This window comes from Erithacus rubecula, assembly GCF_903797595.1.
Source record: "Erithacus rubecula genome assembly, chromosome: 5".
Taxonomy (NCBI): domain Eukaryota; kingdom Metazoa; phylum Chordata; class Aves; order Passeriformes; family Muscicapidae; genus Erithacus; species Erithacus rubecula.
This window is the reverse complement of record NC_136687.1, coordinates 55,025,802-55,048,798: the sequence shown is the minus strand read 5'-3', so window position 1 is coordinate 55,048,798 and position 22,997 is coordinate 55,025,802. Positions and strand designations below refer to the sequence as shown.

General features: G+C 43.6%; 1 protein-coding gene across 2 annotated transcripts in view; it reads right to left on the bottom strand.

The window, feature by feature from the left end:
- The window catches only part of AFF1 (ALF transcription elongation factor 1), a 67,188-nt gene that overhangs the window by 6,202 nt on the left and 37,989 nt on the right, over positions 1-22,997 (bottom strand). Inside the window, exons 4-19 of one of the 2 annotated variants that reach the window (XM_079307231.1) lie at positions 18,151-18,195; positions 17,046-17,132; positions 16,415-16,451; positions 15,996-16,047; positions 11,867-11,921; positions 11,695-11,738; positions 10,151-10,310; positions 8,002-8,877; positions 6,270-6,367; positions 4,220-4,460; positions 3,319-3,410; positions 2,678-2,741; positions 1,727-1,863; positions 1,414-1,485; positions 702-795; positions 560-603 (exon numbers count right to left, since the gene is read on the bottom strand). In XM_079307231.1, the coding sequence (XP_079163357.1) occupies positions 560-603; positions 702-795; positions 1,414-1,485; positions 1,727-1,863; positions 2,678-2,741; positions 3,319-3,410; positions 4,220-4,460; positions 6,270-6,367; positions 8,002-8,877; positions 10,151-10,310; positions 11,695-11,738; positions 11,867-11,921; positions 15,996-16,047; positions 16,415-16,451; positions 17,046-17,132; positions 18,151-18,195 (2,198 nt within the window). The remainder of the gene's footprint in view (positions 1-559; positions 604-701; positions 796-1,413; positions 1,486-1,726; positions 1,864-2,677; positions 2,742-3,318; positions 3,411-4,219; positions 4,461-6,269; positions 6,368-8,001; positions 8,878-10,150; positions 10,311-11,694; positions 11,739-11,866; positions 11,922-15,995; positions 16,048-16,414; positions 16,452-17,045; positions 17,133-18,150; positions 18,196-22,997) is intronic. The other variant, XM_079307232.1, reaches the window with a different exon arrangement.

The window sequence follows — 22,997 nt, the reverse complement described above, 5'->3', positions numbered from 1 at the left end:
ATTTAGAAAGACTCTACTCAACAAGAGAAAACGTGGGACCACACATTGAAAAGGGCCACCCATCCATCTTTCCAAAATCTACACCTACTTGTGAAAGTCTTCACCAGATTAGCCAAGTGTTTTCCCTAATGCCTTTCAAGTCAGGCACACTGAAGCTCCCCTCCTGTGGAGGCTGGAGCTTCTAGCAGCTCCTCAGAGCAGCCAGGTCAGCCTACACACACGTATTTATAGACCCAGGGCAGCTAAATGTGGTCAGCCTTCCAGACACAGCCTGGCTCATCACACCCCCACCACTCCAACCAGCCTAATTTTAGTCCCTGGTATGACAGGCCTTGCACCACTGCTCTCAAGAGACCATTCACTTCTCAATGAATTACCCTGTGCAAGGTGGCCAAAAAGTGTAACTGGAATCAGCACCACTGTCAAGGTCCAAACAACCTTCTCTCAGTCACACATTTTGAAAGAGAGCCTGGTAGCTGCCACATGAAATGAACACAGAAGAGCTCCTACTCATTGCCATTGAAACACAGACACATGAAAACAAATTTTTAAATCTTACCTTGCAACACCCGGAGAAGGTGCTTGTATTACTCTGAAATTACTCTGCAGCAAGGAATAAAAGCCTAGTTAGTTTTGGACTGTTCAGCTGACATCAGTAACTCCCACAGCCATCCAGCTTATTGATGATACCTGTGCCCTACCTTGAAGTGGTCATTCAGGAGTCTGGAATACCTCATAGCAGTGTCTTTTTTGTAGCCAAACATTGCCATGTGCAGAATGGACTGGCAGCGCATGCTGTGGACAGAAACACACCCCAGTGTCAGTGTTTGTGCTCAGCCCCCATCAGCCTTGTGGGATGGAGCCAGGCACAGCTCAGCTCTATGGAAGTTCAAGAAAACTCAAAATTTCTCCTCCTTCTGATCATGATAAAAAAAAATACTTTGTAAAAAAAAAAAATCACAAGGGAAAGAAAGAAACAAGGAGGGGCCTCCTCTGGTCTTTCTCACAAACAGGTGCCCAGGCTCTCAGAGGTGCCAAAGGCTGAGTAAGCCCCCATCCAGAAGTGCCTCACCATGTTCAGCTACAGCTTCAGTTACACAGCTCAAACATGGGCAGGCAAATCACATTCTTTCACCTTAGGTGAAAGCCCTTATGTGCTCTCAAGTTACCAGCAGATCAAATTTTAAAGCCTGTGCTTTCTACATGTGGTCCCCTGTGATCTCCCAACTTACTTTAGAGATGTTTCAATTCATTCTGGTTTTTGTACTGTGTTTTTTTTCTGTTCCCTTATTTTTTTTCCTTGCATAACTCTAACTCCCATTTAACTCATTCCTTCACCCCTGGAAGCAATGGATCTTTGCCTCTATCAAGTTTCAAAGCAGTGCACAAAGGAACAGAAGCACAGTTACTCACCGTAACACAGCAAAGATTTTTCCATGTGAAGAGACTGAAGAGTCTGCAAATGGTTTCAAAGTCATGATAAATCTAGGGAAACAAAATAAGCAGGACCTTGTCAGCCACCAGAGCACTCCGAAGCCCCACAGTTTATGGGGGAAAAAAAAAGTGCATGCTATTATCTTAAAAACAGTTAGAAAGTGAGGAAACTGGCCCCAAGTTCTTAATCCTGCTACAAGGAACTTGGTAATATCTTTAGCAGAGGATTGTATGTGTCAAAATGCCCTTCTCTCCAAACATGCCAAACTGTCACCCTGTGAAAGCCACTTACTTGATGAGAACTATGGTGTCACTGAATATGCTGTAAGCTGATTTTGGTTCCAGCACATCTGATTCCAAGGCAATCCCATATTCAATGAATAAAAGAGCAGCCTCCAGGTACTCAAAGGCCTTTCCAGTCTTGTCAGTCTATTGGGAAGAAAATTCTCATTTTTTAACTAAGACCAAGCACTCTCAAGCATACTTGAATTCTCTTTTCTTCCTAGTTTGGCAGGATTTGAAGAAAGAAACAGATTTCAGTCTGGCCTCTGGGTGAAAATTAAAGGGTTCTCAGCAGAACCCTTAATGTGATCCCAGTCATCACCTCTGTGTGCTACATTTGTCTCCCTTTGCTCAATGGTTTTCTTGAGTAATTTATTATCTTCACCTTTTTTTTTTAGATACTGTTGTCTGGTCTTGGAGGCTTGCCTTCTGTGAGGCACAGGGAGATTTCCCACTGCAGTATGCCCTCACTTCATTTTCAAAGGTAAACAGAAAGCAGCAAATGGACATTATCTGAGATAATTATTTGCCATAATTAGCAAAGCAATATATTCACTTGTGCATGCTGTTAAAACTGCAGAGAGAAAATCAGATCTGCCAAGGCCACTTCCAAGTCTCAGCCACCAGCAAGTCAGTAATTGCCAGGATTCTGACTTTTTCTGATTTTTTAAACTGTCTTAAAACGAATTGTTCCATCTATTTTCTAAGGATGCTTTTATAGCTCTGCAAAGCTAACCTCTGACAATGCCAGTTCTGAATCCCATTCTCTAGCTATGTTTGCATCAAAAAGAAAGATCTGAACATCTGGCAAATAAAGACAACATCCCAACACATGAGTGAACACACTCCATCTATGGAGTATGGAAGTCATGGTGGCCTGTGAACCTCATTCCCACACACTCAGGAACCAGGGCTGAGTGCAGGAGCTGGTCAACATTCCCAGCACAGGGTCAACACTTACCATTGCATCAGCTTTGTGCTTCAGCCTCTGGGCCTGTTCAATGTAATATTCCTTTGAATGCTGCCTGAATTGGGGACAGGGAGGAAAAACAGATGAAAAAGGGTAGGATAATTATCAGTTTTACTTTCTTATCTAGAGGGTGATATGGGTTGATTATTTCTTTAAAACTTATGTTGGACTAATACAAAAAATTTACATTTAGAAATAAACCCAGAGGTTGGGCTTCTAAGGGAATAAATTAATTTCCTCATTCCCATGGAAAGACAGTAGTTACATCATCTATCATTCCTCAAGTAGAGACTCATAAACACATTTTAATTGAAACAAAGTAAATTTGGCAGCAACCACACACTTATCTGAGACCAAGGCTTGCATTCCAGCTATCTGCTTACAAGAGAGATATAATTTCCAGAGTGACTTCCCTCAAACCAAAACTGCTGTAAAACTCTGCTTTCTTGTAAACCTTTACTTTGTGGTGGGTAGGCATGAGAAGCAGTACAAGGCAAGTCTCATACATCTCTCCCTCTCTCTTTCCTCCCAAAGAAGTGCTCAGGAAAAGGCAGAAGCCAGGGTGGCCTCATGGCCAGCCTTGCCTCATGTCTTCAGAAAGTAAAGATGAGGGGTATCAAACAAAATCTTACTTTTCAAACTTGAGCAGAGGTCTCCTTGGCTTAGAGGTACCATTTGGCAAAGAAGGCACTGAGAAAGGCTTTGTGACATCACCTGCAGATCCCTGAAAAAAGACAGAGATAAAGCTGGTTAGAGAGATATGCCTAAATCAATTCCAAAGTCTGACTTTCCTAAATTTCAATTGAAAATGTTTATCTCTTCCAAGCATACTCTATACTTCAGGCTCCTTTCCCCAGCAAACCCTGCTTGCTTCTCACCTGACTGCTTATCATGCCTAATACCATTCAAACTTGTCCCAAGCTCAGAGAAATTCAGCAGCAGGTTTCCTTGCACAATGACTAAGAGAGCAGTGAGGCTGCGAGCAGCAGACTTTTCAGGTCCTCTAGGCAAGGAAGAATGGTAAGATCTGTTCACACTTATTCCACCTTAATCACACAACAATAACTGATGCCCCATTACTAACTACAAGGAAAAGGACAAAGCAAGCAGCTAGAGCCAGCTAATAGTATCCACAGTCTGGCTTAACACACACAGAGCAACATGCCAGACCACACACCCTGAGCCTCCAGTAAACAGCCATGTCATCAAATTTTGTAACTCAGAAATGCAAAGAACCAGCTGCAAGGATCATGAACCATTTTGTAAACAAGCTATAAAAGCTTTTACCTGGGTTGTAATCAATGTCACAGGTTGCTTGTTTTCTTATTTTAAGCAATCCCCTATCTCTTTTTAAAAGCATTCTTATTTTTACACCAGTACATCAGTATTGTATTTGCAGTTGCCTACAATCTGAAATGGTGATAAGCATAAGCATGATTCTCATGCCTTTGGTGTTTAAAGAGTATGTTTCTGAGAGAATCACATAGCACCCATGTTGGAGGAAACATCCCACCAGTTATTCTGGATACCTACTTTGATGCCCTTTGACTGTTCTGTATGGTTTCCCTCCACTTTCCTGTGCTTGGCAAACAAAGGATCCTTGTGGTTGCTCTTGTTCCTGGCAGGGTTCTCCATGGCAGAGAGCTCATCAGTCTCATTTCTGGGTCTCTTTTGGGTCATCTTGGCTGACTTTGGTGCAGTTTGTGCAGCAGACACAGCTGGCAGTGGTGGGAGCACATCTTTCTTCTGGGTTTCAGATGAAGCTTTTGATGCTCTAGAGATGGGAAGCAAATTCATAAATTCAGTGTACATACAAGGTAGGGATTTTTTACAAATTAATTACATCATGTGCCAATTCTGCTTAAACTCCTCTGGAAGTGTGAGATGACTTGTTAATACAAAGAATTCAACAAAAGCAAAACAAAACTTTAGGGGCTTCATTGTGCTTTAGACAGCAAACCTTCACCTACCATCAACATACAAGCAAGTTGCTTTTCAAGTAGGAATAAGCCTCAGAACTTGTCCCTGAAACAAACACTTGTAGCCAAACATTGCAAAAAAAAAAAAGCATGCCTCCAATACAGCCCCTTTTCACTCAGTGAGGGAGGTGATTACAGTGACTAAAATCCCTGGGACAGATCACCCAACAAGACAAATGATCTGCAGCATCACCTGCCTCATCCCCTTACAGTAATCATATTTTCTGTGGTCAGAGGTACTCACCCTTACACTTGATCCTGTATGTGCTTTGACAAAATTAAACTGAGTTCCTCCTTTAAGACTTGCTAGATTAACTAGACAACACTCACAAAGTTAAGAGAGACTTAAAATGCAATGCTTTTAAATGGCAGAGATCATCACATTAGATTTCTGATTATCTGAGCAGGAGCTCTGGAAGCTATAAGTAGCACCAAATAGTTCTAAACTTTGTTTTACCACTGCTCATTTATATTTTTTTTATTCAGGTTCCCAAAGGTTATGAGAAAACATTAAGCAGGGAATCCCAGCTCATGGACAGCAACATCAGAAGAGGAGGAAATGAAGTTTAAACCTTCAAGAAGAGGAGACTGAGGTGTGAGGGTGCACATCCTGCCTCATTCTGTTGTGCATAGGACAATCCTCTCCCCTCTTTCACCACACACTTTTGCCATGGTTTGGTCCCCTAGTCACATCACACACGTGCTCCCAAGCTTTTCCACCTTCGCACAGCTGATGCCCCACAGAGCACAGAACCATCACCTGACCTGCCCAAGTGCACCCTCCCCAACAATGCATCCTGTCCTTCCCACTCCAAAACCCAGAACATGACTAAAACAGGTGCTCATTTTCACTGAGAAAAAAGGAGGAATAAGCCCCAGAATTGAAGCTCTTGCAATACTACCACAATCCAACTAAATGTTAGTCCCAATTCCTCAGTGCTTCCAGAATGCATCAGTATTTTCCCTTCAGAAAAGCAGTTTACTCCTATTGTCAGGACACAAACCTCAACACCACATACCAAGCCAAGCCAACACCTCAAATTCAAGCCACAAGCAGGCAGGAATCAAATGCAGTAGCCCATGACTGAGGCATGATTCTCTCCTCTCGGGAACACTGCCCAGTTGGAAACATTCTCTTGGAAGCACTCACTCAGGCAAAGGCCTTGCCAGAATGCTGGCAGTGCTCTGGCATGCCAATCACAGGGGGAACTCCAGCAGAACTACCAGCAGCACTGAAATGCTGCACAGGGAAAAGGAGGAATTCCCAGTCACAAAGGCCACCTGAGATTCCAGACAGTCAGGCCCCAAAAGCACATTGGTTTTGTGTCCATTGGGTCACTTAGGAAAACAAGACAAAGACAGGATGACTTTAGTGGAGATGGGAAATGCTCACTGCCCTTACCCACCCACACCTACAGAGTGCTTTCTGACTGGTTGCTTCCAGGATGTGAAGGCAAATCTGCTGTAGATTGGGTTTCAGAAGGAACATTACGTTAGAAGCAAACTCATGAGCGTAAGGACAGGAGATACAGTTTCTTGATCTAAGCTGTTTAGGAAAGATTTGGATTTATACATTCTTCTGCCATTCACCACTGTATACTCACTTCAATTTACTGGAGTCTTTGTTAGATGAAGACTGCAACAATTTTGTTTCTTTTTCTGATTTAATTTTCTTCCTATCAGTCTCCTCCTTTTCTCCCCTCTAATAGGAAGGAAAAAAAAGGAAAAGTAAAATAATGTAGGTTTTCAAAGTTCACATAAAATACAGACCAACACAGCTAAGTTTGACTGAGTCTGGTTAAAAAAAGAAGAAGAAATACCTTATTGGAACCAACTAATTGCAAACCCACAGCACAGAAGATACAGATTGAAAGCTCATTGACAATAACCTAAAATAACATTTTATCTAATTTTGCTTGGCTAGATTAATTTCTTTGTAGTGGCAGGAATGGAATTGCTAAATCTGTTGCTGCTACCAGTAATCAAAAGCAAGGCACTTGCATGTGAGTTAGATCACACAGATACTCCAGATGTGCAGAGGGTTTGGTTTTTATCACCAAAATGGTGATACAGGTGAAATTTTAAAGCACTGGTAATCTGGAGACCCCAGAGTTGGATGCAGCACTGCAGGTTTGGTCTCACTAAAGAGGAGCAGAGGGGCAGAATCCCCTCCCTCAGCCTCCTGACCACACATCCTTGGATGCAGCCCAGGACACCTTTGGCTTTCTGGGCTGCAGACACACACTGGTGGGTCATGTCAGCCTCTCATGCAGCAGAACCTCCAGGTCCTTCTCCCCTGGGAGTTCTTCTGCCAGGCTGTACTCATATCTGGGACACAGCCAGCTTTGTGCCACGCACAGGGCTGTGCTGTGACACAGTCTGCCTCTGGCAGAGTGCTCAGGATGGGGCTCCAGCACTGAGATCACATCCTTACACTGTTTTTCAGGTTCCACACAGACACAAAAGATGTCTGACAGCTGTATCTGACCCAGCTGGCTGCTGTGAGGCCTCAAGGGTACTGATGCACTGACAGAACTGACAGTGAGGATCTGAGGGGGCCTTCCCTGCAGTCAGGCACTGAAATTGCAAGGGAGGACATGTCTAACATCAAATAGATCCTCTCCTGTGTCTCTTACACAAAAGGAAAAAATGTGACATTGACTGCCTGTTTCCCTTTCTCCCACTGCTCTGCAAGAGCAGGAATTTCTGGGGTCTCCCAAGTTTCTTCACCATTTCCCTGCTCTTCTCAATTCTCCCTAACATGTACAGGAAATTCATAACATGGCAAAACTAAATGAAACTCAAACCAAGTGCTGAGCCACCTGCTTTGTGAGTAGGACCAAAAAGGGAGTCAGGGACCAAAATATCCAGAGGGAATACCCAATCCCCACAAGGCCTGCAGCCAACTCTTCGTGCAGCTGACCCAGCTGGCTGGAGGTATATTCATAGTCCCCTTTGGGAGTCAGCTTTTCAAAGAACACTTGTGAGCAATAATCACCTAAGTTAAATAAAGGCCTGTCTTGTAATTCTAGGGAAAGTGACTGCTACAACTGGTTTTATTATCTGAGAAAATCAAGATTTCAAGAAAACAGAGCAAAAATATATTCTAAAATACCCAAGCATGTTAGACAGCTTACAGGGCTTTTCATTTGCTCAGGAGGGGACTTGTGACCAACAAGAAACATCTGCAGACAATTTTGATTTGCATTCCCTTTGATAATAGCTTTATAGAAGGATAATGGCTCTACTCCCAATCTGTGAAGTGGAAAATCCACACAGGTTTATCAAACAACATATTGGTCCTTGTACAAACCCACCTCCCACTCCAGCTCTCACCTTCTTTTTTCCAAGGGACTCCTCAGGAATATCCGTGGCTTTCCTCTTCAAGTCTTGCTTCCTCACACTAGGAAGGTCCTTGGTCTCTGCTTTCCTCTGGTGCCCATTTTTCCTGGGGGGCTGAGGGACTTTTTCCAGGTGACAGAGATCTATTTTCACCACGAGGTGCTCACGGGCTGGGGGATCCCTCACTGGTGAGAGCAACTTCTCCCCGAGAGGCACGGGCAGCTTCTCCTTGAGCAAATCCTGAGGCCTGTGGCTGCTGGTCCTGATGGGGGTTGTGCCCTGGCTCTGAGGAAGGGGACTGTGAGCATCACGTGCCTGGCCATCTCCCATGAGCCTGGGATTCAAGAAGGGTTTGGCATTGGCCTGGTGGGAGCCCTTGTCCTTTTTTTTCTCAGAGAGCTCTTGAAGTCCTAGTTTCGGGTCTTTTCTGTCACTGGATTTCGTCTTCACTGCTTTTTTGACTTTTGGCTTGTCCCTGAAAGACTGGTCAGTGGCCTCTGAAGGAGCAGGCTCGCTCTCCACCTTGAGGCCTCTCTTGGGCCCCTGGTGCAGGGGCTTGCTGGGCCCCTTGATCCCCACGGTGTGCCGGGGCGAGCGCTCCCCGGCGCGCGCCGGGGGCTTCTGGCAGCTGCGTTTGGTCGGGAGGGGAGTCTCCTGAGGAGCCCTGGCCACTTGGCTCTTGTGGGGAGGCTCCCTGAGCTCAGAGTGCTGCTGGGAGCAATTGCTGCTGATGCCCCTCTCCTGCCTCTTGCCCTCCTCACGCCCATCCCCACGGGCAGTGTCGCTGAGGCTCTCTGTTGGCACCGCCGGGGGGTTCACCTTGGTCAGCCAGTTGTCCAGCTGCCACTTATTAGGAGTTGGTGGCTCGGGCTGCAGACAAAAAAGAGAAAGGGAGGATTCAAAACTGATGCCTTTATGGACTGTTTCCATCCTAGCAGAGCTTACCAGAGCCCAGGGACTGCTGCCTAGAGGTCTCACAAAGTGTTTGCTTTTACCTGTGAAGAACTGACTATAAACAAACCATGTGCACTAACTTGCTCCAGAGCATCATGGATGAACAGTTGGCTGAATAAAAAAAGGACAAAAAGGTCAGTGGCAAGTAGCTGGGACTTCATTAGTATTTTCAGGACAAACCAGGCAGAACTTATTAAAAGAGGAGAAGTATATCATCTTCCTTCAAAGACAGCATGTTGCAGTGGGCAAAGTCTGTAACTGAACTGCTGGAGGGCAAAGAGTATTAGAGTGAGCTGGAAAGACAGGCTGTCTCAGAGCTTGTTTTTGGCTTCTCCCTGTTTGTGCTCTTCTAAGGTGAAAAGAAAGAGAGCTAGAGCTGAGGCAGGGGAGGAAAAATAAATTACAAGGGTTTTGTAAGAGTACCTCAAAACTACCAGTGGATTGTTTTGCATCAGCTGTGGTCTGAAGACACAGCCACGTACTTCCCAGTGGCCTGAGAACGTTTTGCAAGCTGGAAGAACTGTTTGAAAGCATGGGACATGAGCACTTCTGCAGCAGATTTTTAAAAAAATGTTTGGTCTTACAATTATGAAAGCTTAAGGCACCAAGTTCTGTTTGTTTGCTTTCCCCAATAAAAGCCTCAGAAATGCCAGTGCAGCAGTATCCAAGCCAAACTCAACAGCAGCAATGCTAAGCATATTCCAGCCCTTCCTGCAGGTCTGATCCCTTCAGCTGCAACCTGGGAGAAGTTGAACCTGTCACTCAGGCACAGAAGCTGCATCTTTAATTATCAGGAAAATGCTCTCACCCTGACACTGCCCAGGAAGGCACCCAGGAATCCTGCACAGGCAGAGGTGGGCCCCACACAGCCCAGCTGTGCTTCCCATGTGTGCCTTCTCTTGTCTCCCAAGTGAAGGCACTGATTTCTACAGGAGGGCTAGGCAACTGTGCCAAAGGACATGGGGGAACACTTCCAGGTTGGGCATTTGAAAGTCTAATCATGTTGGTACTAAGGCTGACAAACTCTGGAAGGGAAGCAAAGGGCAAGAAAAGTCGAGTGATGCAGCAAAGATGCCAAGGGGACACCTGAACAATGTCAGTGTTTCAGGTCTCCTGCCCTGACTGCATTGAAACAGCAGAGAGAGGCAAGGGGCTGTGTAAGCAGCCTCTGCCTTTCATTTGCATTCACCTCAGGTGCTGGTGCTCTTGGAGGGTCGTTTGCTTCACTGTCACTGGAGGAGTGGCTCTCTGTCTCCGAGTCTGAGGAGCTGTCTGAGTCACTGGTGCTCCCTGACTCCGAGCTGCTGGAATGTGCTGATGCCACACTCTTGGGCTGGGACTGTAAGGAACTGCAAGGCCACCGTGAGATAAAATTAGAAAGCAGCATGGCTGAAGGTTACTCACTTATTACATTGACAGGGCAGTACTCAAAAATAACTGAAACCCCATGTTTTGGCAACTAGATGAGAGGGGAGAAGGCCAGAGAAATACACTGGCACCAGAATACAAAATTGCTGGAAATTATAAAACCTTTAACTCCAACCCAGTCAAATATGTAGGCAGGACACCACTGCTACAATGTGGAGCTGCATTTTGCCTACCAAAGTTTAAAAAGCACTCAGCTGCTCAGTGCTTTTCTGAAAATCCCACCTCTCAAAATACAAACTTTCAATAAAAGTAAACATGGCAGGAACATATATTTCAGGATGGTTTCTGTTCTTCCTGTTCTCCCCCTTAATTTTTCCCTTCATCTGTATACTTGATCATTACTTCATTAATAGCCACATCAGGCAGCAGCATTTCTTGCAACACCCTGCTCTAACAAAAAGTATCTTTCTCCATGCTGACAATGGAGTGGATGGGTTCAAGAAAGAGCTGTCCCTTTTATGCACTGTGGTTTTCTTTTGAAATGGGCTTACAATATTAAAATATAGGTATATTAATTTATTTTTTATATTTTGCTTTCCTACATCAGTGTCAACACACTTGTATGAGTTGGAGGCAAGCTCCTTGCTGATCCAAGACTGATATCATAAGATCACTCCTATTTTAAGAGTTTGCAGTGTCACACATCATGCCAAGTATTGGTGTGCTCCTCTGCAAGTCTGACTTTGTAGACCACTCTTGAGCTTGAAGAATATGCACATCAAGCCAAAAAATCTATGTCAGTGCTCTCCTGTAGTAAACATTTTGAGCTTTTCCATCTTTCTTCCTCAAATGCTGGCATGTGGCTGTTCAGTCTACCTTGAATATTGCTTCTGACTAACAATACTTGGCAGGAACTGCATACAATCAGCTTCCTTATCAAGAGGAGTGAGACAGCCTCAATGAGTCTTCCTAACCCTTTCCTGTTCTTTACCCACTTGGCTGTTTTGGGCTTCCTTCTGAGCTAAAACTGTACTCACATCTCACCCATTACCCCTACAGCTGAAAATCCCATTAGCTGCAGTGTGATCTATAGGCACTGGTGGAGGGGAGGAAGAGAAGAGAAAGAAGCAGTTGAGGAAATACAGTTCTGGTTCATAGGCAAAATCCAGCATGCCTGGATTATTCATTTCTAATTGAAGCTTTCCAGAAAACCCCACACAACTAAAGCTGACTTTCAAGAGCAGCCAGAAACCAAAGTCTTGTAGCTACAAGAGAAGCCAGGAACCCTTACCCTCCTACCCCACATATAAAAAAGCAGTTTTGATGTTCTCCTTATGTGGTCTAGCTAGTAGTTTGGGAACAAACCTGTACCTTGGAGGAGCAAGTGAAGAAGGTGACTTTTCAACAACCTGTTTTGTTCACAAAGACAAAGAGGAGAGGGGGAGGAAAGGTTAGCTCAGAACTCAGAACAATGCAACAAGTGGTGATGTTTAAAGGGAAGTCTGTGTGCCTAGTGTATAAAACAGCTAAAACCAACTTGATCGTCACCACTCTCTTCACTATCACTGAGCTGCAGGTCGTCCTGGAGCATTCTGAAAGACAACCAGAAGATAAATATCAGCCAAGGCAGACACATTTTGAAACAGCAGGCACTGATAAAGATTTGGTTTGTACTTGCTAAAACAAACCAACCGCCCCCATCCTTTCTGAATGTCTGGCATGCTCAATCTACTAAACCCTGTCGTTACCTGAAACAAATGGTTAAAATGTTTTACTTTTTTTTTACTGGTACAGTAAGAGACTGTCATGCTGTCAGCCTGTACTAGCTTCCCAAGGGACTAAAAGCATCAGAAGCACCAGGAGCTGTGCATGTTCACACACTCTGCTCTCAGGGGCTGTGAATGTTTCTTCTGTCCCAGGGGTTCTGCTGCTCAACTCTCCTATCACACATGTGTAAGTCAATGCCAAGGTCAAGCCTCTCTCCCATCTCTTCTCTACTCAGTGAACTCCATGCTCCTGCACTTCTCAGCAGTGCTGTTGAGCAGTTCAGGTACTCAGAGCAGTTTACAAGTGGGGAGGCACAAGCTCTGTTCCACTACTACTAGAGAAGACAGCAGGCTGCCCACAAACATTTCCAAAAGCATCATTTAGTCCTGTGCCTGCAGGTGGAAACTACTGTTTGCAATTTCGATATATTACCAAGGTTCAGAAAAGGCTGGAAGGGAAGGAGAGGGCCCCAAAGCTCTCCCAGATTGTTATCCCTCTCTCTGGCAGTTGTGCAGGCATCCCAAAGGAGTTTAAAAAAAGGCAGGTAAAACTTGACTATTCAAAAGTATACTCATTCAAATCTTGAAACTAGCTGGCAATTGACTCCTCAACCCAGAGGATTATTCAAGTGTCCTTCCAAAAGTGGAATCAAAAGCTTGGGAGCTGAGACAGGGATTTTAATCAATCAGCTCTAAACTCTGCTTATTTCAACCTCATTTCAAACCAAGAGCCGTGAGAAATTTTTCTTATGGCCAAAAAAGAAAAATAGGATTCTGACCCCTCATGACAACATGTTTTATAGCAAGAAAATAACTATAAATGATCCTCAGTGAACCACATCACCCTGGAAAAAAGGGGAGAAAGTTGGAAAAAGACGGTGGTTTCTTTGTTCAGGCATTTTGACTGCCATTCTCCTGTGCTCTACCCTCCACTGCCTCATTTCCTCACACACCTTCTCACTGGAAATCACCTCTTGCCTCTTCATTTAGAGTAAACACTGAAGGGAAGCACTATGAGACACCACCTTGGAAAGAGAGAGCCCCAAATTTCCTACAGAAGGCAAACAGCCCACAGCAATCCTGCACGAGCCAGCTCTGCCTGTGGGCCAGAGCCCAAGCTCACTGCCAGACAGATGAGGCACAGACATGAAAAAAGAACAGTGACAGTACACTCTCCACATTTCTGGGTACTTTGGCTAAGCATCTACTAGTATCACAATGAATCCTCTTTATTTTCTTTTACAACTCCTAAGGGGAAGGAGTCCTTCAAATATAGCAGTGAAGAAACTTTCAGGGATGCTAAAACAGGATGCTGAAAGGTTTTAAGTTTGGTTTGGGGTGGCTTTTTTTTTTGGTTGGCTGGTTTTCTTTTGCTTTAAGAATTGTGGACTTATTTCCTTTACAGGTGAGAGGATAATCACAGAATCAGAATGGTTTGGGTTGGAAGAGACCTTAGAGATCATTTAGTTTCAAACTTCTGCTGGGGACAGGGACATGCAAAGACACTACCTAGATCTCTTTAAATCTGATTAAACTGTAATAAAAAGGATTACCTTTCCCACCTGAGCTGCAGGTAAATAAAATGCATAAAAGAACACTGCAACTACTTATGCTCTATTAGGGATCAAGGACGAGCTAAACTTCAAGTCATACTTCTGCAAAGGTAGACAAAGCCACCGCCCCCAAAAAAAGGTTTTGACAAATTGTTAAATAGCCTAATTAAAGAAAATAAATCTGCCTTAACAATTTTAATGCTCCAGTTAACTCAGGAATTAATAGATGCCAAGGTTTCATTTGCAGGACCTGTTCGTCTGCAGCTTATATACACATCATTAATCTCCCTAAAGCTACTTAGAAAGAGTTCTTTCAGTGAGAGAAGCAGCACTAAAATATTATCACTGGCCAAACAACCTCACTGAAAGCACAGGCTGGTCCCTCTCTGCTAGTCAGGTTAAAGATGCAACACCAAGAATCAGCTGGCATCTCCCCCTTTACAAAGAGGGCTGCTTCCATTCCAGCACTGCCAGGTGCAAACTTCAGGGCTGCATTCAAGAATGAAATCCATCTGGGAAATCCCTGCACGCTCTGAAAAGCTGAATGCTTAATTTGGGCACACAGATGCCCTGGGATTTCATCTTCTAATTAAGCAGCACAATCACTGTTTGTTTTCAGCCAGCTACACTTTGCAACACAAGCTACTGCAGGCAGCTGAATTTTCAGACAGTCACGTGTGCTTTGAACAGCACAGAAAGCCATGCCTGTTGTGCCAGAGAAAACAAACACAAAAAAGAAGGGATGCATCCTTTGAGAGAAAGATGTAGAGGAAGTCCTGGGGCAAACTTCACTTGGACACAAACCTAGGCCACCCTGCTCCTCCTGCTCCCACTGCCTTTGCTGATCATGGGCTCACACATCCCTTCCAGATGAGCTCTAGCTCTGAAGTACCCATCAAGGATGCTGAGTAGAGAGGGGATCATGGCTAAGGACAGAGCTCCATACCATGCTAAATCTACAACTCTGGCCCTGTGGCCTAAGGAAGTATTCCAATTCTAGTCTGCAGGAAAAGTCTCCTCTCTCTGCTGCCCGGAAAGCTGACTAAAGGGCTAAAGGGATTTTTACAAGCAGCTGACAACTGAAATAATGATGATGGTCATAGGGTAGCTGGGGAGAAAGGCACAGCCTGGAGCAGTTGGAACTACTAGTTTTAGTAGTGCAGTGAAAATTTCCAGACATCATTGAGGAGGAGCAAACTGGGTGGAAGAAAGTGAAACAAAATAAGAAAGAGATTAAGGGAGTATCTGACTGCTCAGCAAGACACTATCCCATGCTTCCAGTGAGGGCTCCTCTGCATTATGCTGGAACAGTAGGAAAAGAGATCTTTAACAGACCCTACAGAGCTTGAGTGAAGAATTCTAGAATCTGAACCAAGATGGAGATGTGCTTTTGCTCCTACTCATGGCTAGCCCAGTTTTGGTTTTTTTTTTGGCTTTTAATTAAATGATTTGTGATAAGGAAAAGCAAACAAGTGGAGTAAGCTTTGTACTCTGTAGTTTGCAGCCTTCCATGGAAGAACATTTCATGGAGTAACAAGATCTTTATGTATCATATGAACTCACAGACATTTAAATTTTATGGTTCAGCAAGCACCTTGCACATGGTTCCCTGAGCCTTCCAGACATGGAGAGATTTCTGTTTATTATTCAGGGCTCAGAAACTAGCAATGCTGCATTTGGCCAAGTTAATCCTGAAAGATTATTGTCAGCCCACACAAAACTGCTCTCAAGCAACTTCTGTAATTAACCTAATTAACAGATAACCACTTCCACCTACAAGGACAGCCCATGCTATTTTATCTACCATTTTTTTTTCTTTAAAACTTCAGCCCTGTTTATTGCATTTCTTGTAGGTGTAGCTTTACCAGCCCTCCCAGACTTCAAAACAATATCCAGGATCAATCAGATTCAGTTTGGATCCTTTGTAATTTATGTCAGTGGGATGCATTATTGTAAACTGAAGAGCACAAAATTGTGATGACAAATAGCCACAGATTAAAAGAACAAAATAAACTGGTACATTATTAGTTGGGTTTTTTCATCAGTTTTGTTTTGGTTTTAACACAGTCATCATAATTATGAAAAGGTTTAGTGGACTTGGCATTGTCAGGTAAGAATTGGACTGGATGATCTCAAAGGTCTTTTCCAACGTAACTGATTCTACGATTCCATCATGAAACAATGATGTTTCTGTTAGTGAAAATTCCCTGCACTGGAAGTTTTCTAAGAAAAATCAGACTGATAAAACCTGAATCTTCAGAAACATAGAATAATCCAAAATATCATTTTTTCCAGATTCTTTCAATTAACTGCACAGCAGAGATGTGAACAGGATCTGGTTACTTACGATGTTCTTGGCTGAGAACCTGGCAACATTTCTGAAGGTGTTCCATACTGCTCTGGAAATCAAAAATGAGTAGGTTGGGGTTATTTGCCTTCTTTATAGCCTTTTTTACCCTATGTCTCTGAGCACCAGATTAGACTCATCACTTTCCTCTAGGATATAGTTTTCATTCAGATTATTCATTATTCCAAATGGGGTTTCTTAATGAAATACCATTTGTCCTCTGATGAACAGCTGCCTTAATGTCTAGGTAATGAATGTACACAATCTCTTAAGCCATTTCTAAATTCATCACTGTTCAACAAAGCAGAGGAAACTATGTCTCTTAATCAATGTAAACATGTGACACATCATGTATAACACACAACATACAAAACTACCTGTCAATACATATTATGTGTTTGCTTTGGGTATCAACTTACTCTGATCCTTTGTTACTGATCCTTCAGGTTGCAATTCCTAAAAAAAAAAAAAGGATGAAGTGCAAATTGAGAATAAAATAAAATGAGCTCTCTCATAAGAGCAGTGTACTGATGATTTGTTTTTCATGTGTTACTTTACTGTTATAAACATTTTAACTAGCTTGTCAAAGTGTCCCATAGTCTATGCCAGCCTGTCAAAGCTTAGTATGGACAGAAATAATGTGTTACTGTCACCAAAAATGGGCTGTGGTTACATTACATTAGGGGTATGTGCATACTTGAAGAAATATTTTTAAAATTTTATAAGAGCTGCCAAACACTTCTGTTTAACACAGCCAGCAATTATTTCTGTTGACCAAAAGACAAAATGTACTTTGTGTTTCAGCAGAGATACTTAAACTGCCTCAGAAAAGTAGTTGAATTTGAAAGCCACAATCACAAAAAATGTCTAAGTTGCTGAAGCACTTTTATTCATGCCCATTGTGCTTTAATTTATCTGACTACTTCTGAAGGTATTACCCCCCAACAGCCCTTATTTATAGAAGGGGGACAAAATCAGAAGGAAAGACATGCAATAGCCAGAAAGCTCTCTTCCAATTTATCAAAAGTCCTGGCAGAAAGAGTGTCTTACCTTTGTAGGGAAGGGAAATTTGGGAGGCTCTGCTTTAGTAGGCGTATTAAGAGCTGTCAGGGGAGGTGGCCAAGAGCGGGTCATTTCCTGCAAAGAGATTGAGAGGAGCAGCCATCAGGATTTTTGCTGATAGGCACAGATCAAGTTTCATGCTTCAGAGATTCATTTGGATTTACCTCTTCATGCATTTGGACGTGCTTGCCCATGGTTGCTACAAAAATAGTGATAGGCATTACTAACAGGCAAGAATATAGAATATGTCTGGTGAAACACAAAAGGATGCCAGATTTCCAGGAGAAGTCCTCGTGCTGCAACCCCAACCAGCACAGGGCAGACAGTGGGCACCAGTGCACAGCTCCCCTCCAGCTAAAACACACTGCCCCAACAGCAGCTTCTGGAGAGCAGCCGAGGCATCAGGATTTTGCAACCTCAAGCAACAGCAAGGGAAGTGAATTGCAGAAACCAAACTGTTTCACCAGAATTTCAGCATCTCAGAATAGCATCTGACATGAAGGAACCATGTCCTCAAGATCAGCACCACTGGCTTGGGAATCTGAGGGCATTTTCCCACTGTGCAGTGGGAAGGGATAACACAGACTCAGCCTGTGCACTGCTCACAGTCAGTTCTGACACAAGGTTACAGCATCAGACCATCAGTGGGCTGGAATTAGAGTGAGGGAGCAGCAGCAGTGCCATGCACAGCCAGGTGGGAAGGACCCAGGAGTGCTCCTGCTCAGGGCCATGCTGCTGGGGCTGGCAACATGGACACAAGGCAGCTTGTCCAGAGCCTCTGGATGAAGGGCACTGGGGAATGGCAAACAAATGACTTGCTGTAGGAGTAGCTCTGGCTGTCTCAGATGACTTGTCAGTCTTGAACTGTACCAGACTGCATTACACTTCTGTACTGATAGAAAGACTGATCTTACAACTCCAGCTGTATTCAAGGCTGACTCTTATCTTTACTTCTCCTCAACACACCCTAAAACTAGTGACAGCTACATCTGCTGAGTGAGCAGAAGCAGAGAGGTATTTTTTTCCCCAACCATTACCTTAAGGCATGCAAAATCTAAGCAAACACAGAGATCTATTATTTAACAGTACCTACCCTCAAAATTTCTTCAATGGACTGCACATCAATGGGGTTGGTTTGCTGTAACAAGAAAGAGGGAAGCAACATGAGTTTGTTTGGGTTTTTTACCAACTTTCACGAGAAAGGCATACACTCAGTGAACATTTGCTTACCAACAGCTCAATAAATTTAGTGTAAGTCCATTAGTAATAAAATGCTAGTAAGGATTAAAGTCCCCATCAGAAGGGCAGTTAATAATGCACTTCTAAAATGCCTCTTGTTTCCAAGTCCTTGAGACGAGGCAGAGACGACTGGAGATTCCACCAGGACATTCTGCCTGGAATTGGGTAAAACTACTCAAACAATGCCACCAATGGCAAATGGTATTTGCAAAGCTACTGGTGGTAAATGGAAAAGGGGGCATCACAGAGCTTTCTGAAACCAGACTGACTCACCAATCCCAAAGTTAAACATCCTGATAGTGAGATGAAGATGTGGTAGACCTGGTAAAGTACCTGATAAAGGAACAAACATTCTGCTGATACTACCAATAACTTATCTAAAGCTGCTGAGCTGACACAACTGCCTGAAGAGATCTGACAGTCAATCACTTAATACTAAAAAAGATCAGTTCTGAATTTTAAGAGCAAGGTCTTCCAACATATTCCTTCTAGGACTGTATGTGTGCTTTCACACACTGATGTATCCCAGCCCAGTGGGAATACCAGTTCCCTTCCACAGATCAGCTTCTCATCTACTAACAAGGCATGTGTTTTGAAAATATCTGTCATTTACATGCCCTTTCCTAACTGGTATCAGTAAAGGAGGCTGAAACAGAAAACAACCAAAGAGCTGAGTAGTTGTAACAAGCAAAATGCATGCCAGATCAGTTTCTTGTCTATGAAGAAGAAATTCTATGGAAGTGCCCAGTCCATCAGCGTAGTTGCTGAAAGGGATTCATTTTCAAGGAAGCTGGCAGTGAGCTACAGTGCTCAACCAGAAGGATCTTCCCCAGAAAAAAGTAAAGAGCAATGCAAACACTTCAATAAAGTTCAAAATTATCATCTTTGGCCTTTCACAGGAAGTCCACTCATCTGTTTCCCACATGCTGCACTATTTACATTGGAAGGAGAGGAGATGAGGAATGCCTTTTCCTTGCAACCCCATTTATCTGAGGCTACATAAAGCTCTCATTTAAGCACTGCTCATTTGACAAAGCCTTGAATTTCTTCAGAAAATCACATGTGGAGAGCTGCTTCTGACCTTACTCACCAAACAAATGAAAGCTGAGGCACGGCCAGATTAGTCACACCAATGGAAGCAATGCCTGCAGATGTGTCCCAGAGCAGACAGGAGGAGGGGACAGGGAGGGCAAACAGCAAGGAACTACCACATGGCAAGAGGCTGGAATGTTTCATAACTCACACTGCCAAAAAAGACACCCCTTTTACTCCTCTTCTTCTCAGCAGGCTTAGCCTGGTAGCTCAGCCTAATTTACTTCTTAATTCAGTAAGGGGTGAATGGCAGACACATTCTTTTGCATCTCCCTGTGCAAAATGCTTCAGAAACTCCTGAGATATCCCATGACAGCCCCACAGAAAAAAACCTTCCTGCAAAACTGGCAAGAAATTAAGATCTTGCTTGGATTAAGTATTTCAAAACTCTCTCTATAATGGATTGATTACAACAAACCAAAATCAGTTTACTTGACCCATTTCAGAAACTAAAGTTTTATGAGGTGATAAGTGATGATAAAAGTGGAATGCCTGAGAATAAGTCTGAAGAAGAGAATAAGCTAGTCTGGACCTCTCTTATCTTTGCCAAACAACCCATATTCCCCCTTCCTGTGTTCTTTCTGATGAGCCAGAAAAGACTTTGACATTGATACAGGTTTACATACACAGAGTATTTAAAGTTCAGTTGTCAGGAGGATTTATCGTAACCCCCAAGGGTTCAGTGACTGGTTCTTCACAGGTCCAGGGGCTCAGCAGGAACTACTTTCTTCCTCATGGCACAAAATTTAAAGGAAAACAAACACATGACACTGAACAAGCACCACACAGTCTGCATCAGCAGAATAAGGACCTCTGTCCTCGCTGGCATTTTTAGCACACCATTATCAAATACATGGTGAAATGATGGCTCTAGAGATCACAATCACAGATTGTTTGAGATGTGCACAGGGTCAAAACCACACCAAAACTGGTCAGTCAGCTGACTGCACAGGGGTTGTACTCTCAGGTAGGACTGTGACTGCCCCTGTGCCTCCATCCCAGCTCCAGTGACCGAGGACACTTCATCTTTTACAAAGCTATGAATCCAGTGCCTGAAGGAGGTGGACTTTTCTGCATTCTGCATCCTGAGTATTTTTCTCCCCTTCTGTTTGTTGGTTTTTTTGTTTATTTTTTCCTTCAAGTCACATCTTGGCTGTGCTTCAGCTTGTTAAATCACTAAACCACCATTAAACCACAATTACCACCCAGCAGCAAGGGATATCCTTGCCAGCTTTAAGAGAAGAGTTTAGGGGAAAGGCGAAATACCATGCTGCTGCAGGAAGAGTTACAAAGCCATAAAGGCAAAGAAATCCCTGAAAGGAGCTCAGCTCCACTGAGAAGTGGGTGTGGGAGATCAAATACTCCACATTGCTCTCTATCCCTGCTAGCACTTCTACAGCCTTTCCTGGGAACACTGTAACATGCTCCCCACAGACAACTCCAGTTAAGCCTGGTGCATATTTGCTGTCTGACACTCTTTCAGTTTGGGGATGACACAGGCACCTCCAAACTCCGCTTACAGAATATTTTGATGATCAAGGTCAAACACACTCGTGGGACATCCAGAAATTTTGGCTTGCTGGGTTTGGTGTGGCTTTTTAGAGCCAGTACTCCCATCCAAACTGATGCTGTGCTTCAATAACAGCTAGTTCCTGCAGCTATAATACTAATTTAATTACTAATAATATTAATAAGAATACTGATTTGAAAGTAAAAAAAAAAGGAAAACAGCCACTGAAGGATTCATTACTACTTTGATCATGAACTGAAAAGGACTTCAGGCCAAAATAATTTCAAGCATCTACACAAACGTAAGAACCCGTAGAAGTTACTTGAGGAATTATTCTGTCTTTACTACAACAGGCATGCAGAAATGCACAGGTGCACATACCCACAAAGGAAGAGAGGGAGCTCTTAATTTAGAAAACAATTTAAAATCTGCACAGACACTCAATTCACACTGCATAGCAAGTGTGTGACGAAACTCTCAGAAATACTTCCATGTTCTCCTCCTCACAAGCAATTCCAAAATCCACACACTTTCATGAGCACGTAGCTCTGCTCACACCCTGAGCCTTGCACTGCTCTGTTAGGGAATGAATAAGATAATAAACCAAAAAGCAAGTTAAAACTAAACTAAGGAACCACCAGGCACAGGAAAAAAATGCCCCACTGGCAGCGATAATATGTGGACTGTGGGTACTACAAAGAATAAGAAGTTTTGAGGGTGTTTTTTCATAATCAAGATGGGGTTAGAGAGCTTCTAAGGTTATTTCTTTTAAAAAAAGATATTCCATTAAAAATTACAGCACACATTTTCATCCCACTCTGTCACATGTGCCAAGTGGAGCTTGGAGTATGGCTCTCATGTGTGGAAGCAGGGGGCTGAAGCTTTCTCCCTGGTCTTTAAATAGCTTGCCTCATCAGGAGGCTGTGGCAGAGTAGTTTCAAGCAAGATGTCAAAAAAATCACCTCCCAGAGGGAGTTGGCCATGCATTATTTCAGAAGCCACCATGTGACACACTGAGATGTGTGGGCTCAAACAAGGCCAGTGGCAGTCAGAGCACACAGAGTGAGCACAGACAGGGACAGGAGCTCTGGAAGCAGACATTAACTGGAGTGGATACAGAACTGCCTCTCAGGCAAAAACTGAGGTGTCACAGACCTTTCTGTTCCTTCTCATCTCAGTAATTTCCACCCAACTGCTTATCCCTGCTATTTGCAAGCCTCTGCTGTCACAGCCCATTTGGAGCTGCCCCCTGACATCCTGTGCACAAACAAACCCCTTGTTTCTCCATCTTAAGTGAGACTGGTGCTGCAGGTACCCAGGCAGTGTAGGAGAGGAGCAGCTACAGCATGAGTGCACTGCCTGGTGTCTCCTCCTAATTAAAACTGAAATGTCTGTGTGTACAGCTCAAGTATGCCAGCTATTGCTCTTTGCCTGATCTCAGACTGAGTTATTAGCACCAACAAAACCCAAGCAAGTGGTGCAGCAACAATGAGAAAAGCCAATTATGAGTTCCATGCCCTTCATTGTGCTGTCAGGTTTTCTTTGTTTCCTAATGAGAGCTTCTGCCCCTGCAACTATCAGCAGACAAGGTCGCCTGCTCTCATGCTAAAAAAACCCAAAGAAACAAACAATACAATCACATTTGCAGCTGCTTCCCATTTAATACTATGCTTTATTATACTTGAACAGGAGTACCTAGTTTTAAATTTATTTTTTCATGTCAATTGCACAGTCATTGCCACTTGAATGCAATGAAGATCACAAAACTGCATACTTGACTGCGTTAAAGGCTTAGTTTGAAAACAACAGGCAGGACAAAAATCAGACTGAAACCTACTGTCCTGTCCTCACTTCACCCATCTGTGCTCAGCCAGCCAGAGCAGGAGGAGATCTTGAATATTAGATGTTCTCTCCTCCTTGCACACAAGTCACGCTAGCAATAGCAAGCCAACTTACTCTCCAAAGCAACTTCCACCCGTATTTTTGTGCAGTTAAAAATCCATCCTCACTGTGCTATAGACAGATGTGAGATGGACACACACAGGGCATGTTTCCAAAATGACCCAGCCAACAAGAGACAAGGCATATTTTAACCAAGC